This window comes from Aotus nancymaae, unplaced genomic scaffold (assembly GCF_030222135.1).
Source record: "Aotus nancymaae isolate 86718 unplaced genomic scaffold, 86718_ANA_hifiasm-v0.15.2.pri h1tg000077l, whole genome shotgun sequence".
Classification (NCBI taxonomy): domain Eukaryota; kingdom Metazoa; phylum Chordata; class Mammalia; order Primates; family Aotidae; genus Aotus; species Aotus nancymaae.
Genome location: NW_026988492.1, coordinates 20,928,670 through 20,946,467, shown reverse-complemented (window position 1 = coordinate 20,946,467; position 17,798 = coordinate 20,928,670). Strand labels below are relative to the sequence as shown.

The window sequence follows — 17,798 nt, the reverse complement described above, 5'->3', positions numbered from 1 at the left end:
GGTCAAGATAACAGCATGAATATGAGTTTGCAAAACAAAAGCCAAGATAATGTGGAAAGTGGACAAAACATATTTTTAAAGGGTAGTACATTGTAAGATCACAGCGTATATCAGAGTTACCAGCTGTAGACTAGAACATTTATATTTAACAGTTTGTTTTTAGAGAAATCCCTTAAAAGCTAGAAACAACTTTTTCTAGAGACGGGTCTTACTCTTTTGCCCAGTGTGGAGTGCTGTGGTGCCATATAGCTCACTACACCCTCAACCTCCTGGGCTCTAGCAATCCTCCCAATTCAGTCTCCCGAGTAGCTGGAACTACAGGCATGTGACACCATGCCCAACTAATTTTTAAATTTTTTGTAGAGACGAGATCTCACTATGTTGCCCAGGCCATTCTCGAACTCCTGGACTCAAGTGACCCTCCCACCTCGGCCTCCTGAAGTGCTGGGATTACAGGTGTGGCTCACCACGCCCAGCCTGAACTTTTATATTATGAAAAAGTTCCCAAACAATTAGAACACAATTGGCAGAAAATGAATTAGAAATAAAATAACCCAACTCAATGTAACTGATAGAAACCACATAATAAGTTAAAAAAAAAAACTTTTTAAATCATTCTGTGGCTCACAAAACTTTCCACCTTCTAAAAAATCTAAATAAAGGCACATGATAATACATCGTGAAATCTCTACTGGAACACACAAAAAACCTGTTTCTTGTACCTTTAACGTGCACCAGAAAAAGGAAATTCCAACATATGCAAAACTGGTGAATAAACATGAATGACAGATTTATCCTTTGACAAATTTGTTTTCAACCACTTAGCTGGAAGCCACAAAGAACTACGGGAAAGTAATAACAGAGAAGCCCAAGCAAAAGAAACCCCAAAGCCCACACTTTTGACAAGGCCAGTCTCCAGAAATACAAACTGCCTTGCTCCTCATTTCCTGTGAACCGCGGCTGTCCAGATCCCAGGTCGCGTTACCTCTGGCATGCTTCTCCCGCCCAAGGAAATGACCGCGGCTGGCATTTGGTGAAGGAATTCTGGACGGAATTTGAAAACCCTGAAGTATAATGAAGCCCTTGTTACGGATGGGGGTAGAACGAGGTAATGGGATTGTTATTCAGCTCCTTTCTGCCAGAGTTCTATATCTAGAGCCACCATGGTAAGCATGACCAGGGAAGAGGCAAGGACACGCTGTTTTGTTTTGCTGTTTTAAAGCAAGCCATTCTTGGTTTTTGACATCTGAAAAGCCCTGCATTCCTTACTGTGGACACATGACGGGCAGGTGGTGCACAGTGTGGCTGTGAGTCAACTTATCGGTTGACATCCACCTGATTCACTACCATGCAAAAAAGGGGAACTGCCCTCTTGCCAGAAAGCACTGGGGTGTGTTATCCTGACCAACATGAACCAGACTGGGGCTCCTCGTTTCCCCACAGAAGTGACAGAGCAACGCTTTGCCTTTTTTCAATTGCACACGGAGTATTTTTTTGAAATCATTAAAAAAAAAAAAAAAAACACCCTTGTAAGCAGAGGCTACCTACCTACAGGGTCAGAGCCTCGGGGTCTGACTTGGCATTCAACCAGGAGGGCAGTTATGTGCAAATACAGTGCAGCCTCTCTGATATTGCTAGCTGAACATCCTGCATGCCTGACTCAGGATCTGAGCTAGCAGTGATTAAGCTTACACTGCTGTCCAATGACCAACCTCAGTTGATAGGCAAACCATCCACTTGGTAACTGAGCTAGAGATAGGCACATGTTATTCTTGAATTCCATTTTTCCCTCCCCTCTCTCCTCCCCTCCCATTTCCCTTTTTTGAGAGAGAGTCTCGCTCTGTCTGCCAGGCTGGAATGCAGTGGCCTGATCATAGCTCACTGCACCCTCAAACTTCTGGCCTTAAGCGATCCTCCTGCCTCAACCTCTCGAGGCACTGGGATTACAAGTATGAGCCACCACACCTGGCCTTAAAGTTTTTGATATACCAGTCTCTTCCACTGCTAGCACTTTCCTAACTGAAAGCTGTGTGACACTTTCAAGGAGGTCTGTGGAGAGCTGCGGGTTCCTAAACAGCCTTTCTGTTTAGCCAGGCCCGAGGCACTGGGGTAGCTGGTGGAAGCCCACGGACCACACAGCTAGGGTCTGCGCTCGGAGCCTGGTTAAATCTGACTTAAGTTTAATGGAGCTGGAGGTGAGATTTGCTGTCTGAGGAGACGCTGTGAATAGTGTATATTTATTTCAAGCACCCCTGTCCCCTGCCCAGGACTTTTCTGGTCTTAATTTACTTGCTTTCAAAAAGGATCGGCAAAGATGTCCAGTGATAGGAAGCACACAACCTCTTCAAAGGAAAATTTGATTTAGCCAGTTTAAAATATGTAGACATCGGCCAGGTGCAGTGCTCGCCTGTAATCCAGCAGTTTGGAAGGCCATGGTTGGTGGATTGCTTGAGCTCAAGTGTTTGAGATCAGCCTGGACAACATGGCAAGACCCCAACTCTCCTGAAAATACAAAAACTAGCTGGGCATGGTGGTGCGTGCCTGTAGTCCCAGATACTTGGGAGGATGTATCTGGGAGGATCATCTAAGCCTGGGAGATTGAGGCTGCAGTGAGCCGTGATCTTGCTATTGCCTCCAGCCTGCGTGACGGACTAAGACCCTGCCCCTCTCTCTCTCCATATATATAATGACCCAGCATTTCATGTCCAGAAATCAACTGCACTGAGAGCGGACTGGGTGAGTCAACTCTAGCATACTCAGTGGCATATGAGACATACTGAGAAGAGTGAACTATGCTCAAGTTCAAGCTTTCGAACACCCAAGTCACCGAGAATCACATCATCGCTCAGGGAAGAGAGCGTGACACCCCTTGGTTGGAATTTGAGAAGGTAATACACATGGTTGATTCAGTGTATTTATTTGTAAGCCATAAGCAAACATGTGATTCTTGACTGTGATTCTTTTGCTTGGGAACGAAGCGGGGGGAAGCTGCTGTAGGTTTGGTGCTAAGAGGCCCCGCAGGCGATTGCTCACCTCGGAAGATGGTCTGCAAAGAGGTGAAAGCCAGGGCACGTTCACACATTGGAAGGAAAGGCATGTGTCTTTTCTGGGGCTGCCAGCCAATGCAGACTCCAAGCTGAGACCCTCTGAAGGGCCGGTTTGCATGGGAAAGATTGCTGGAACACGGGAATGGCAATGTGTGCTACAAGCCTCATCTTCTCGGCTGGCTTCAGGACGGGATCAGATGTGGTGGCGGTTGTAGAGATAGGACGGGTACAGGCCATCATAGTGCCACTGGCGCCACTGCTCCACAGCCTCCCGGCTCCTCTCTTCCTGCTCTGAGGAGGAAAGGCAAAGCCACCTGTTCCGACAGGGAGACTCTGACCTGCCACTCAGCCCAGCAGCCGTCAGCCCAACCCCTGCCCTGTGGTGACCTGCACTGAGAGTGCTTGTGACTCCTGGTGAGAGAAGGCCAGGGCTAGTGAGGACCCAGAGTTGACAGGCCTTGCCTATAGGCCAGGGCCAGATGGGCAAAGGTCACAGGCAGGTGTAGACCAGGGCTGGGCATCTCAGGCTCTTCTGCCTGCACAGCTAGTTTAGGCCGACAGAGGCTTATGCAGCCCTGTTTCAAAGAGACAGCAACCCAGACACGAGATGAAAAAGTAGCAACGTAGTAGCAGGAATGGACTCGTGCAAGAAAAAAAAGGGACGACAAACCATGCCTCGAAAACATGAAGGAAATCAGTCGACTTGGAGTTTTCTCTTCCACACTGTTTCTGAATTAATTTTCTTTCTTTTCTTTCTTTCTTGTTTTGTTTTGAGACAGGGTCTCAGTCTGTCACCCAGGCTGGAGTGCAGTGGTGTGATCATGGCCCACTGCAGCCTCAACTTCCCAGGGCTCAGGCGATCCTCCCACTTCAGCCTCCTGTGCCACCATGCCAGCTATATTTTTAAATTTTTTTGTAGAGATGGGATTTCACTGTTGTCCAGGTTAGTCTCCAACTCCTGGTCTCAAGCGATCCTCCTGCCTCAGCCTCCCATAGTGCTGGGATTGGCCAGGTGCAGTGGCTCATGCCCGTAATCCCAGCACTTTGACTTGGGAGGCCGAGGCCAGCAGATCACCTGAGGTCAGGAGTTTAAGACTAACCTGGTCAATGTGGTGAAACGCCGTCTTTACCAAAAAAAAAACACAAAAATTAGCCAGGCATGGTGACATGCACCTGTAATCCCAGCTACTTGGGAGGCTGAAGCATGAGAATCACTTGAACCTAAGAGGTGGAGGCCGCAGTGAGCCAAGATTGTGCCACTGCACTCCAGCCTGGGCAACAGAGTGAGATCCTGTCTCAAAAAAAAAAAAAATGCCCAAGAGAATTGAAAACAGGGACACAGATACTTGTACGTGAATGTTTGTAGCAATACTACTCACCATAGCCAAGAGGTGGAAACAACCCCAGTGCCCATCAACAAAGAAATAACAAAATGTGGCATGTGTGTGTGTAAAATTTAGCCACAAAAAGTAATGAAGTTCTGGCACATGCTACAACATGGATAAACCTTTAAAATGTTATGCTAAGTGGGCTGGGTACAGTGGCGCACACCTGTAATCCTAGCACCTGGCCAACATGGTGAAACCTCGTCTCTACTAAAAATACAAAAATTGACTGGGCATGGTGGTGTGCGCCTGTAATCCCAGCTGCTGGGGAGGCTGAGGCAGAAGAATCACTTGAACCCGGGAGGTGGGGGTTGCAGTGAGCCAAGATCTTCCCACTGCACTCCAGCCTGGGCGATAGAGCAAGACTCCATTATTAAAAAATAACAAAAATAAAATAAAAAAAAATATATATATATATGCGCTACATGAAAGAAGCCCAGACACAAAAAGATGAATAGTGTGTGATTCCACTTATATGACATGTCTAGAATAGGCAAATTTACAGAGACCAAAAAAATTAAAAAGAGAGGTTACCAAAGGCTACTGGGAGGGAGGAATGCCAAGTTATTGCTTAGTGGATGCAGAGTTTCTATTTGAGACTATGTAAGGGTTTGGAAATAGCAGTGATCACTGCACAGGGAATGTACTAAATGCTACCGAGTTGCACACTTAAAAATACTTTAGCCTGGGCATGGTGGGTCGCGCATGTCATCCCAGCACTTTGGGAGGCCAAGCTGGGAGGATCGCTTGAAGCCAGGTGTTTGAGACCAGGCTGAGCAACATAGCAAGACATCGTCTCTACAAAGTAATAATTTAAAAAATTAGCCAGGTGTGATGGTGTATGCCTATAGTGCCAGCTACGTGGGAGGCTGAGGTGGGAGGATCCCTCGAGCCCAGGAGGTTGAGGCTGCAGTGAGCTGTGGTCACACCACTGCACTACAATCTGGGCAACAGAGCAAAACCTATCTCAAAAAAAAAAAAGAAAGAAAGAAAGAAAAAGTTTAAATGGCAAGTTTTATGTTATATATGTTTTACCACATATTTAAAAAGCATTTGTCAAAGATGTTGTAAGGATGGGAAGTCCTAAGAGATGATGTCAAGAATTAAAGAACCAAGATGTCTTTCTTACTGCTGTTTCCTCAAATGTGGACCTCACCAAAACGCCCACGAACCTCATTTTGGTGCCAGTGAAACTGAAACTGGTTTCATCCTCTGTGGCAGTGGCCAACAGGACTGTCTGGTGGCTTCAGGGTGTGAGGAATGGGGATGTCGCTTTAGTCCTTAGCACCTGTGAGAGCCATGTGCTCAGGCCGAGTTAGGTGCCCAGCCCAGTGACCAGGGCATGTTGAGGCACCACGCCTGCCAGGAGCGTTTCCTTCCTATGTGAGCACGGAGCTGGCGCTCCCCTTGGTGCTGAAAATCCCATTAGGTACCTAGTAGCCCAGGGGCAGCCTGGAGCTCACAGAGCCAGGCCCAGGCCAGAGTTTTGCGTGTTTACCTTCGGCTCTTTCAGACATTTCTCAAGCCTAGTAGAGCAGCTACTCTTTGCCAACCCTGAGAGTGTGGTTTTCACGTAGATGTTGATTCAACGTCCTGGTTTTTGTTGTTTTTGTTTTTGAGAGAAGTTCTCATCCTATTGCCCAGGCAGAAGTGCAGTGGCACAATCATAACTCACTGCAGCCTCCTGGGTTCAAGTGATTCTCCAGCCTCAGCCTCCCAAGTTGCTGGGACTACAGGCATGCACCACCACGCCTGCCTAATTTTTAATAGAGACAAGGTCTCATGTTGCCAGGGCTTAACACCTTGGCCTCCCAAAGTTCTGGGATTACAGGCATGAGCCATGATGCCCACTTGGCATTCCTTTTATGAAGTAAGTACTTTGGGGAGATGTCAAATATCCAACTGCTATCAGTTACCCTTAGAATAGATGACACCGGACTGGGTGCTGTGGCTCACATCTGTAATCCCAGCACTTTGGGAGGCTGAGGCAGGTGGATCACCTGAGGTCAGGAGTTCAAGACCAGCCTGGCCAACATGGTGAAACCCCGTCTCTACTAAAAATACAAAAATTAGCCGGGCGTGGTGGCACACACCTGTACTCCCAGCTACTTGGGAGGCTGAAGCAGGAGAATCGCTTGAACCTGGGAGGCGGAGGTTGCAGTGAACCGAGATCATGCCACTGCACTCCAAGTGGACAGCAGAAAGAGACTCCATCTCAAAAAAAAAAAAGAATAGGTGACTTGGTTAGATAAGACAGAAGACAGCAGCTAGATGAAACCAGGGTCCTGACTGACAGGTGTATCAGGGACCTCAGAGAGGGGCTTGGAAGTCAGATGCCTCGAGCATCACCCCAGGGATGGTTTCAGGCAAGCAGGCTGCGGTGCAGCGCTGTGAGTCACAGGCAAGGGAGAGGAAAGAAGATTGAAACTACTTCCACCTCCTCCCTCCATCCTCGGGCCAATTCCTGGATCAAAGAAGCTCTCCAAGCCCTCTGCACATGTGCTCATCCTTGATTTACAAGAACAAGAGCTCTGCTGGCCAATAAGCCTTGGCGTTGTAATGCGAGGGCTATCTACTAGCGGCGTCTCCTTGGGTATTTACGTATCCTTTCTAAGCCTCAGTTTTTAATTTTTGTTGTGTTTTTTTTTTTTTCCAGACAGGGTCTTGCTCTGTTGCCCAGGCTGGAGTGCAGTGGCGCAATCATAGTCACTCTAGCCTTGAACTCCCCAGGATCAAGCGTTCCTCTCTCGACCACCCATGTAGCTGGGACTACAGGCACATGCCACCATGCCCAGCTTATTTTTTTAAATTAAATTTTTTTTTCTTTTGTAGAGATGGGACCTCGTTTTGTTGTCCAAGCTGGTCTTAAACTACTGGCTTCAAGCCATGCTCTCACTTTGGCCTCCCAAAGCTCTGGGATTACAGGTGTGAGCTACGGTACCCAGCCTAAGCCTCAATTTTTGAAACCATTAGCTGGAAATTACAAGTCCTGTCTCAGAGGCAGATCGTAAGGATTAGGTGGTCCCTTACAGTGCCTGGCAGAGCAAGGGCTCAAGGACAACAGCTTCAGGAACCGCAGTCCCCAAAGACCTGTGTTTTTTCCATCTGTGTGGGTGAGACCCAGTGTCTCCTGCCTTGCTGTCCTGTCAGAGGACCTGCAAGCGCCCAACCCTGCATCCCGAATTCATCACGAAAGGGGAAACGGTGAATGTTTTTCCATCAACTCGCCAGAGCTTTGGACCTAAAACATTTTAAACTGCTCAAAATAAAATGCTATTTTAATAGTGTGAGTCAAAATCACACTGACGGAATTTTGAAGGCCACATTCTCAACTTTTAAATGCTTCTCCCCAAGCTGCTCACCAAGATAAACACATCTCTAGCAGAAGTGTGTGCTTCCAAGCTGTGACGGCCTGAATTTTTCCCAGTATGTCCCTAAGAGAGTTTGATTTGCCAGGATCCAAGCCCAACACCTGTTCGCAGGGCTCAGCCAGGTGCCACCTGCAGGGCAGTGGGCATAGCCTGCAGCACTTGGTACCCAGGGCTGCTTTCTTTTTCACTAAGAGATGCCTTCCAAGGGTGCTACCTCCCCAGTCCATCAGAGCAAACAGCCAGGAAAACTGAAAGAGCCGACTCTCCAACAAAGGTGACCTAAACCGAGGCCTCACGTCCAAGTTCACGTGCACCCAGGAGGTACCAGGTGATTTTCCTCAGGAGCATTACAATCTTGAAATTTGGAGAAAGGAAGAAAGAAAAGAAAGAAAAAAGAACGAAAGAATGAAAAGAAAGAGAACAAAAGAAATAAAGAGAAAGAAGGAAGGGAGGGAGGGAGGGAGGAGGCTGGGCACCATGGCTCACACCTGTAATCCCAGCTCCTTGGGAGGCCGAGACAGGCAGATTACTTGAAGTCAGGAAGTCGTGACCATCCTGGCCAACATGGTGAATCCCTGTCTCCACCCAAACCACAAAAATTAGCTGAGCATGGTGGCGCACACCTGTAATCCCAGCTACTCAGAAGGCTGAGACGGGAGAATCATTTAAACTCAGAGGCGGAGGTTGCAGTGAGTGGAGTGAGCCACTGCACTCCAGCCTGGGCAACAGAGTGAGACTTGGAAAAAAAAAAAAAAAAGGAAACAAAGAAAGAGAAACAAGAGAGAGAAACGAGGTGGGGGGAGGAGGGAGGGAGAGGGGGAGGGAGGGAGAGGAAGGAGGGAGGGAGGGAGAGGGAGGAGGAAGGGAGGGAGAGGGAGGAGGGAGGGAGGGAGAGGGAAGAGGGAGGGAGAGGGAGGAGGGAGGGAGGAAGGAGGGAGGGAGGGAGGGAGGGAGACGGAGGGAGAGAAAACAGAAAAAAGGAAAGGTGGGGGGAAGGAAGGAAGGAAAATAAGTAGAGACACACACACACACACACACACACACACACTCTGGTACACTGGTGTGATTCCCATTAAATGGTTCTAAGGATGTTTGCTGTGGGTGACCCTTGAGAGTACTTCATAGACAACAAAATTAAATCCCACCCCTTGGGAGGCTGTGGCTCAAAGACAGCATTCTCTACCTGTGTCCCCAGCCATACCATCCTCCACCGAGCCCTGGCAAGGCCAGCACTTCCTGAGGGCAGAGAGGAACGCTGTCTGCCGAGGGGATGAGCATGGGAACAAGGCTTGTGGATTGCCTGGCCAGGGATGCTGGGCTCCCTGGGCCTTTTCTTTCTTTTTTGAGACGGAGTCTTGCTCTGTTACCCAGGCTGGAGTGCAATGGTGCGGTCTCTGCTCACTGCAACCTCCCCTCCAGGTTTCAAGCAATTCACCTGCCTCAGCCTCCCAAGTAGCTGAGACTACAGGTGTGCAGCACCATCTCTGGCCAATTTTTTGTGTTTTTAGTAGAGACCGGGTTTCGCCATGTTGGCCACGCTGGTCTTGAACTCCTGACCTCAAGTAATCCACCTACCTCAGTCCCCCAGAACGCCTGGCCTCCCTGGGCCCTTCCTACTCTTTATTGTTTTGCTAGTAAGCAAAAAAAAAACAAACAAACAAACAAAAAAAACCAAGGCTTAGCGAAGAGGATACAAACAGGAGAAGCATAAAGCCACAGAAAACCATGCAAACATTTTCTGATGCTTCTGAATGAACTGGAGTCTGAAGATGGGCTGTAGATGTTGATGCTGGTGGCGGTGGGGGGAGGTGAGAGGGTAGAAGGCAAGGTGTTTTCTGAGTTCGGTTTTCCTGGTTTGCTTCTGCCAGTCAGTAAGGATGCTGAGTATACTGAATAGGTCAATAAAAGCCTTGATTTTCCAGGTTGAAGTAGTACCTGGAGCCTGACATTGATGTGAATATAAGACACCTGCAAGTGAGTCTGCACTCTCCACTACAATCCTACCAGCGCTAAATGTAAGCTTTGGTGCTTAGACAGAACTCAGACCAGCACAGTCATGCCCAAGTAGGAAGAGGGAGGGAAAGGAGTTCTATATCCACACAGCAAACAGTTCCCCGATCCCCGCAGCCCCCAGCCAATGGGAACAAGGTGTTCTGTCCCTTCCACACCTTCTGAAGCTCTGTGTAGCCATTTTTCTCCCTTCTTTTCTTTTCCTTTCCCCTTCCCTTCCCTTCTCTTTCCTTCTTTCCTTCCTTTTTTAACAGAGTTTCACTCTTTCGCCTAGGCTAGAGTGAAGTAGCACAATCTTGTCTCACTGCAACCTCAGCCCACTGAGTTCAAGCGATTCTGCTGCCTCAGCCTCCCAAGCAGCTGGGATTACAGGCGCCCACCACCATGCCCAGCTCATTTTTGTATTTTTAGTAGAGGCGGAGTTTCACCATCACCATGTTGGCCAAGCTGATCTTGAACCCTGGACCTCAGGTGATCCACCTGCCATGGCCTCCCAAAGTGCTGGGATTACAGGTATGAGCCACTGAGCCCAGCCCTCCCTTCTTTTCAGGGCTCTCATGGATATGAATTGAAAGTAGACCTTCCCTTTCCTCCCTCCTCTAATTAAAAGTTCAGAACCAGCCTGGCCAACATGACAAAACGCTGTCTCTACTAAATATACAAAAATTAGCTGGGTGTGGTAGTGGTGCCTGTAATCCCAGCTACTTGGGAAACTGAGGCAGGAGAATCACTTGAACTTAAGAAGTGGGGGTTGCGGTGAGCTGAGATAGCATCACTGCATTCCAGCCTCGGCAACAGAGCAGAGCAAGACTCTGTCTCAAAAAAAGAAAGAAGAAAAAAGTTGGGTAGAAGAAGAGAAGGCAAACCATGTGATTTCCCCTCAAAGCTCCACCTCCCTGAAGGCGCTGGCAAACCATGTGATTTCCCCCCAAAGCTCCGCCTCCCTGACGGCGCCGGCTGAAGAGCCCTTACCATCGTTTTGTTCCTCCACGAAGTTCTCAAATTCATTCCTTTGTTCCTCATAATATTCTCTGCGCAGCTCATCAGCCCGAAGCTTCTGCCTGTTTTCCGCTGTGAAAGGAAAAGAAGCAAGAGTGCCCCCTCGCCCGCAAGAATGAGGACATTTAAGGGCAAACACTTAGGGGAACACAGTTCATCTGAGAAGTCACACCTGGTTGGGGAGGAGTGGTTTGTGAAGGATTGCGGTTGGAGGCTTCCCTGAAATGATTTACTCCTGACACAGACTTGATAACTTGAAGGTGATTGACCAATCCAACTGCCTTATTTGCAGATGAGAAGACAGAGGCTCGAAAGAGTAAAGTGATTTAGCTTTGATTATAAAGTTGGTGGTGTATCCAAGTATACCAGGCCACTTGGAAACCAGAAATCCCATGGTCAGAAATGAATTCCGTAAATGAATAATCCAACTTAATCTCACGTTAATTAATACGTTCAAGTCCATTTGACATTTTTGAGCACTTATCACGACCAGGATATAGGCTGAGCACTGGAATTAAAAGGCCAAGTAAGAAAGATTCTGTCCCTCCAGCCAGGTATGGTGGCTCATGCCTATGAGCTTAGCTACTGGGGCTGAAGCAGGAGGGTTGCTTGAGATCAGGAGTTCAAGGCTGCAGTGAGCTATGATCGCGCCACCGCACTCCACTCTGGGCAAAAGAGTGAGACCTTATCTCGAAAAAAAAGAAAAAATCTGGCCATTGCGGTGGCTCACACCTGTAACCTCAGCTCTTTGGGAGGCCGAGGCGGGTGGATTGCCTGAAGTCAGGAGTTCCAGATCAGCCTGGCCAACATGGTGAAACCCCATCTCTACTAAAAATACAAAAAATTAGCCAGGCATGGTGGCACACACCTGAGGCTGAGGCAGGAGAATAACTTGAACCTGTGAGACAGAGGTTGTATTGAGCCATGATCGCACCAGTGCACTCCAGCCTGGGAGACAGAGCGAGACTCTACCTCAAAAAAAAAAAAAGAAAGAAAAATCTGTCCCTCTGCTCAAGAGACCTACAGTTCAATAAGGAGAAAGATATAAGAATAAGTTTTACCAAGCATTAGAGCTGCTGAAATAAAAATTTCAGTTTGTCTGGAGGCAATGATATAAAGCTCTCTACTTTCAAGGTATTTCCTCTAGCATGTGCTTCAGCTGGAAAAACCCATGAAGACAGGGAGTCCATGCCTAGGGCAGGAAGAACCAGTCCCTCAGAACGCCTCACGGTCTCACGGTGGGATTCCTCTCACACCACACGCGTGAGAGGGAGGTACTGGTTTCTTACCCCACCAACTCTGATACGCAAGAGAAAGCTGGGGGGTGATGAAGAAAGCAGAGAAACTGAGGAAAGTCATGGTTCCCTACCCCACCCTGCACGACAGAGGTGCTGGGAGAAACAACAGAAAAATGATAATATTAGAAACTGTCTCAAGCCGGGCGCCGTGGCTCACACCTGTAATCCCAGCCCTTTGGGAGGCCGAGGCATGCAGATCACTTGAGGTCAGGAGTTCAAGACCAGCCTGGCCAACATGGTGAAAACCCATCTCTACTAAAAATACAAAAATTAGCTAGGCGTGGTTGCAGATGCCTATAATCCCAGCTACTCTGGAGGCTGAGGCAGGAGAATAGCTTGAACCCAGGAGGCAGAGGTTGAGATTGCACCGTTGCACTCCAGCCCGGGTAACAGAGTGAGACTCCATCTCTAAATAAATAAATAAATAGAAACCATCTCAAATCCTTCTTGGAAGTAAGACACATTAATCAATGAATTATATAAATATTAGTTATTTCTGTTACTTTTCTATAATTTAACTCAGATTAAAAATCAAGTTAGCTGGGAACTGGGCTTACTGCAGATTCCAGACTTCTGGAGTGTTCCTTCCCAGACGTCTGCCATTACCTACTTAGTTGCAGGAAACTTGAGTCTGGCAGAAGGAGCTGGTTGTCCCATCCATACCCATGCCCCACCTCTCGCTCCACATCCACACACTTCTCAGGAGGGGATTCAGGCTGCACGACCTGACAGAGGTCACACAGCAGGCGAGGGCAGAGCTAGGGCACCAGGTTCCCACATGCCACTATTGGCCCGGAACACACCTTCACGGCCGCTTCCCTCTCCCCACCCACTGTGGGCCCTGATGTTGCTCCAAGTACCAGAAAGCCATTGGGGAGGTTGCTGAGCGTATGGTGGACTATATTGTTTGCTGAGAACCATGGCACCCCCGCAAGTGGAAAATTGCTCAGGGCGTTCCAAAGAAGTAAACAGTATGTTTATATCATACACCAGTTAAACTAGTTCTTGGAGCACGGGATATGTGACCTGCCCCTGTGGCTCCCTCCTGGAGAAAGCTTTCTAGTTTGTCCTTGATCAGTGGTAAGTGGGCACCAGCTGCCTGCCTAGTTTATCTTGATTCTATGAGAAACACAGAACACCTGCTTGTTAATAATCATCACTTGTTCAGAGAAAATAAACACGGGCAGAGTCTGCCCGAGGCTCTCAGCTCGGAAGGCTGTTGTTAGCGCCCCCGAAGTTCCACTTTGCACTCTTTGTGTCTGTTTCTTAATTCCTTCAGCACCACTGGGTTGGGGTCTCTACGGCCGAGCTGGTCCGGTAGAAGGTGTGGGGGTTTAGGAAGCAGGTGCTTAGTAAGCCGCTGCCAATTCTGAAAGAAGCATTCTCTGTCCCCTGTGTACTCAGGACGGGAAATGATCTTCCCAAGTGGCCTTTCCAGAGGTGCTGCAAATTGGAGCTTTGAGGTAATAAATAAGAACAATTTAATCCTCAGGACAACACAAAAATACCATGCGTCATTCTGTGCATTGTACACGTTCCTTCTGAGGAACATGCATTCATCACACTCTCTTTCCGCCCTAAGGTAAGCTTCACCTTTATCCCGGAGGCTTAGAGATGTCAGATGCCTGGCTCATGGTTCCAAATTCAAGGTAATTGAAGTGTCTGTCACCTATCCTTTATCCAGTCTGAGGGATCGCTGGGCACTGCCCTACTGCCATCCACAGGAGTTGATCGGGTGACAGCAGATGTGTTCACGCACAGTCCTGGGTGTTTACCAGGCTCTCCTGCACCTCCCACAACTAACTGACACACCAAGCTTCTGTCCGAGGTGAGGAACTTCAGGCTTAACGGTGTACCTCACTGTTTGGAGTCAGCTTAAGAGGCCGTGCACGGTGGCTCACTCCTGTAATCTCAGCACCTCGGGAGGCCAAGGCAGGTGGATCACCTGAGGTCAGGAGTTCAAGACCAGCCTGGCCGTCGTGGCAAAATTCCATCTACAAAAATACAAAAATTAGCCAGATGTGGTGGCAGGCGCCTGTAATCCCAACTACTTGGGAGGCCGAGGCAGGAGTATCACCTGAACCTGGGAGGTGGAGGTTGCAGTGAGCCAAGATTCTGTACGGCACTCCAGCCTGGGCGACAGAGTGAGACTCCATCTCAAAATAAAAAAAAGAGGACAGAAGCTATTTGCCTGGCATAAAATCATGTTTCCTCCCCGGAAGTCTGCCAGAAGATTGCTTCTCCAATTCTAATCAATAACAGCCCGGCCTCCCCACAGCCTTTCAGTGCGTCTTGACATTGCCCAACTTTTAAATCTCAAGTTGTATGAGGCCTGGAGGTTTTCCTAGCATGGTTATACTTACCCAGTTTTTTTTTTTTTTTTTAAGAAATTTAATCTCCAAGCATTTCTATCTCTGTTCTTCCCATCATTTGAAAACAGTCCTGTTATTTTTACCAAGGAAGTCACCTTGCCGAGTGCCCTGAAGGATACAAAGAGTTCATTCATTCACAGGCACGAGGAGAGACTCAAGCCAGAGACTTGGGCGGTACGGTCCGAGCTCAGTGTCTTGGAGGAAGAAGGTTCAGGAGCAGAAACTCAAATGCCCTCGGAGGTTGGCAGGTCAAGTACATGACGACCCTGAAGCTGGGGTTCCACAGGCCCTACCGCAGGCTGCGCGGCAGACAGGCTCACCCCAGTGCACTGGAAATAAAAACTTCTAAAAACTCTGCTGGCTGAACACAGCTCTTTCAGAGGCTTATAAATAAGGAAATGAGGACCAGAGAGAGGAAGCGGCCAAGGCCACTTAGCAGCACAGCTGTCCCCAAACCCACATTTCTCAGCACCCAGTGTCCTGTGCTTTCCCATGTGCGACACAGTCGCTCTTGCACTGAGGTATGCTGTGCCAGTACCCCTAAAGCACGCACTGATGTGGGGCCTCTCCAGACCAGAACGTGTATTTCCCTCCCTACACCTTTCTGAGGTTGAATGCATCTTATCCCTGGTAGGTGCATTTAATGTGGCATCATGGCCAAGCAGGACAGGAGGCCCTGTCTCCATGTCATCTTTGCAGAGGTGGGGCCTCCTTACCCTGACAAAGTATGCAATCCAATATACGACCTACGGGCAGGAAATAGGGTGTCATTTCTCATTCAGAGCTGCAGTCCCTTTGATACCCAAGGGCCTGGGGTGAGCCCTCGGTGCCGGCTGCATCCCGCCGCCCTGCCGAGTGTGGGAAAGGAGGAGCAGTGGTGAGGGTGGGGTCCCTTTGGCATCCTTACCATTGACCTCATCTTGGGACTTGGGGGACCGCTTGCCACGCCTCTTGAGGAAATTCGAGGCATCTGATTCCTGCATGAAAATCTTCTGTTTTGCATCTGAAACCCAGGAGAGGCCTGTCACCAGCAGCGTGGGTATGCCAGGGCTGCTGCTTCACTGGCTGCACCTGTCCCGCCCCATGAGCGGCCCCTGCACTCACCCTGGCTGGCCTCTTCTCCCGCTGCCTGCGCGGTTCCCTCTCGCAGCACTGCAGGACAAGGGCACGGAGTGAGGCTGCGGCGTCAGAGGGGAGCCCAGACCCTGAGCTGAGCCCCCATCCTGCTTTCCAGGCTGAGGGTCCTGCCAGGCCCTGGCATGGGGCCTCGGTTTCTCACATACCAGCTGCAGAGCCAATCTCCCCAGGAACCCACCAAGCAGGCTGGCTTGGGGTTTTTTTCAGTTTTGTTTCTTTCTTTACTGGTTTTTTTCCCCCTGTATTATATTGTGTTTTACACACACACACACGCACCCTTTAACAATAAGCACACCCCTTTCTACCTGCATCACCTGAGCAGCTTTACCTGTGCAAGGCAAATCTCCTTTGCCATGTAACTAACACCCTCCGCCTTGACCCTCCCGTACTCACTAGACAGGAGCACCAGGGTGGAGAGGCCAGACAGCAGGAAGACCCGTCTCCAAGTCATCTTTGCAGAAGTGGGGGCTCCGTTTAGGACCTACGGGGCAGACCAGGCGTCTTGCAACCCTCCCAGGTCCCCACTTCTGAGGCAGTCAGCCCAGGCGAGAGGGAGGAAGGGAGGGAGGGAAGAGAGAGGCAGGAGGCTGGGATGCCGCTGGGGGAGAGAAGGAGGGGGCCCGGCTGCCCTCTCCATTGGCTGCTCCTGGACAGAGCACTGGAGATGTTTTTGGCGCCTGGCAAATGTCTCCAGAAGCAGAGTTTGTAGTTAGGGCCCTGGCTGGGACGGTCTTTCCAACGTCCTGGCTGGGATGGCCTTTCCAATATCCATGTCTGGGGATCTGCTGCTGGGAAGGCTCATCCTAACAGTCAGGGTTCCAGAGACCAAGGCTGTGTCAAGGCGCTCCTGGCACCTGCTCCAGGGATGTGAGGGCCCCCGTCCTCAGGGCTGAAGCGTGGGTGGGGGCAAATAGGAAGAGGGGGATCAATGGGGGAGTTTTGATCCAAGTGTCAAGCAAGGAGGACCCGTGATGACCAGAGTACCCATCAGGGTGACACACACATCTGGGCCATGCTAACAGCGACCAGAGAACACCTTACCTGACGCACTGCTCCCAGCCAATGCTCACTGCCCAGCCAAACACAAACCCCTGGGGTGGCGAGTCCCAGAGCCCTTTAAAGACAGCAAGAGCAAGAGTCAGTCGCCTTCCCTCAGTGGCTCACGCCTGTAATCCCAGCACATTGGAGGCCAAGGTGGGCAAATCACCTGAGGTCAGGAGTTCGAGACCAGCCTGGCCAATGTGGTGAGACCCTGTCTCTACTAAAAATACAAAAAAAAAAAAAAAAGTCAGGCGTGGTGGCAGGCACCTGTAATCCCAGATACTCGGGAGGCTGAGGCAGGAGAGGCTGAGGCACTTGAACCCGGGAGGCAGAGGTTGCAGTGAGCCAAGATCGTGCCACTGCACTCCAGCATGGGTGACAGAGTGCGACTCCATCTAAAAAATAAATAAATAAAATTAGAAATTAAAAAATAAAAACAGCAAGGCTGAGAGTCAATTACCTTCTTCCATGGAGTGAGAGGAGGGCAGGTATCTGAAAAGCTCCACAGCTAATCCTGCATCTCTAGGACAACAGGCATCATATTCCATGTAGAGGAGGAAATACAGGTTTCCAGAAATGGGAACACTAGTGAAATCAACACCGACATAGCCATCAGAGCACAGTCCCTTTGGAGATGCGTTCCTGACATTGCCCTTTCTTAGGAACCATCATCGTGAACTCTTTGCTCTCAGCCTTTGGGCACTGTTTAACATTTTGCTGAGCTCCCCTTTTATAAGACTTTCACATTGGCTGGGCAAAGTGACTCATGCCCGGAATCCCAGCACTTGAGGAGGCTAAGGCAGGAGGATCACTTGAACTCAGGAGGTGGAGGTTGCAGTGAGCTGAGATCAGGCCACTGCACTCCAACCTGGGTGACAGAGTGAGAGTTTGTCTCAAAAGAAAAAAAGAAAAGGCTGGGCACAGTGGCTCACACATGTAATGCTATCAGTTTGGGAGGCTGAGGCAGGTGGATCGCCTGAGGTCAGGAGTTCAAGACCAGCCTGTTCAACATGGTGAAACCCCATCTCTACTAAAAATACAAAAATTAGCTAAGTGTGGTTGTGGGTACCTGTAATCCCAGCTACTCAGGAGGCTGAGACAGGAGAATTGCTTGAACCTGGGAGACAGTTTGCAGTGA

The 17,798-nt window shown here is 49.3% G+C and overlaps 1 protein-coding gene across 2 annotated transcripts in view; it reads right to left on the bottom strand.

Annotated features, from left to right (window-relative positions):
* Nucleotides 1-2,900: 2,900 nt before the first annotated feature.
* The window catches only part of UCMA (upper zone of growth plate and cartilage matrix associated), a 30,719-nt gene continuing 15,821 nt past the window's right edge, over nt 2,901-17,798 (bottom strand). The window contains exons 4-11 of one of the 2 annotated variants that reach the window (XM_064368430.1): nt 16,928-17,055; nt 16,661-16,733; nt 16,013-16,100; nt 15,587-15,634; nt 15,390-15,485; nt 10,985-11,119; nt 10,786-10,884; nt 2,901-3,338 (exon numbers count right to left, since the gene is read on the bottom strand). In XM_064368430.1, coding sequence (XP_064224500.1) covers nt 3,241-3,338; nt 10,786-10,884; nt 10,985-11,119; nt 15,390-15,485; nt 15,587-15,634; nt 16,013-16,100; nt 16,661-16,733; nt 16,928-17,055 — 765 coding nt within the window. In that variant the 3' untranslated portion in view covers nt 2,901-3,240. The remainder of the gene's footprint in view (nt 3,339-10,785; nt 10,885-10,984; nt 11,120-15,389; nt 15,486-15,586; nt 15,635-16,012; nt 16,101-16,660; nt 16,734-16,927; nt 17,056-17,798) is intronic. The other variant, XM_064368431.1, reaches the window with a different exon arrangement.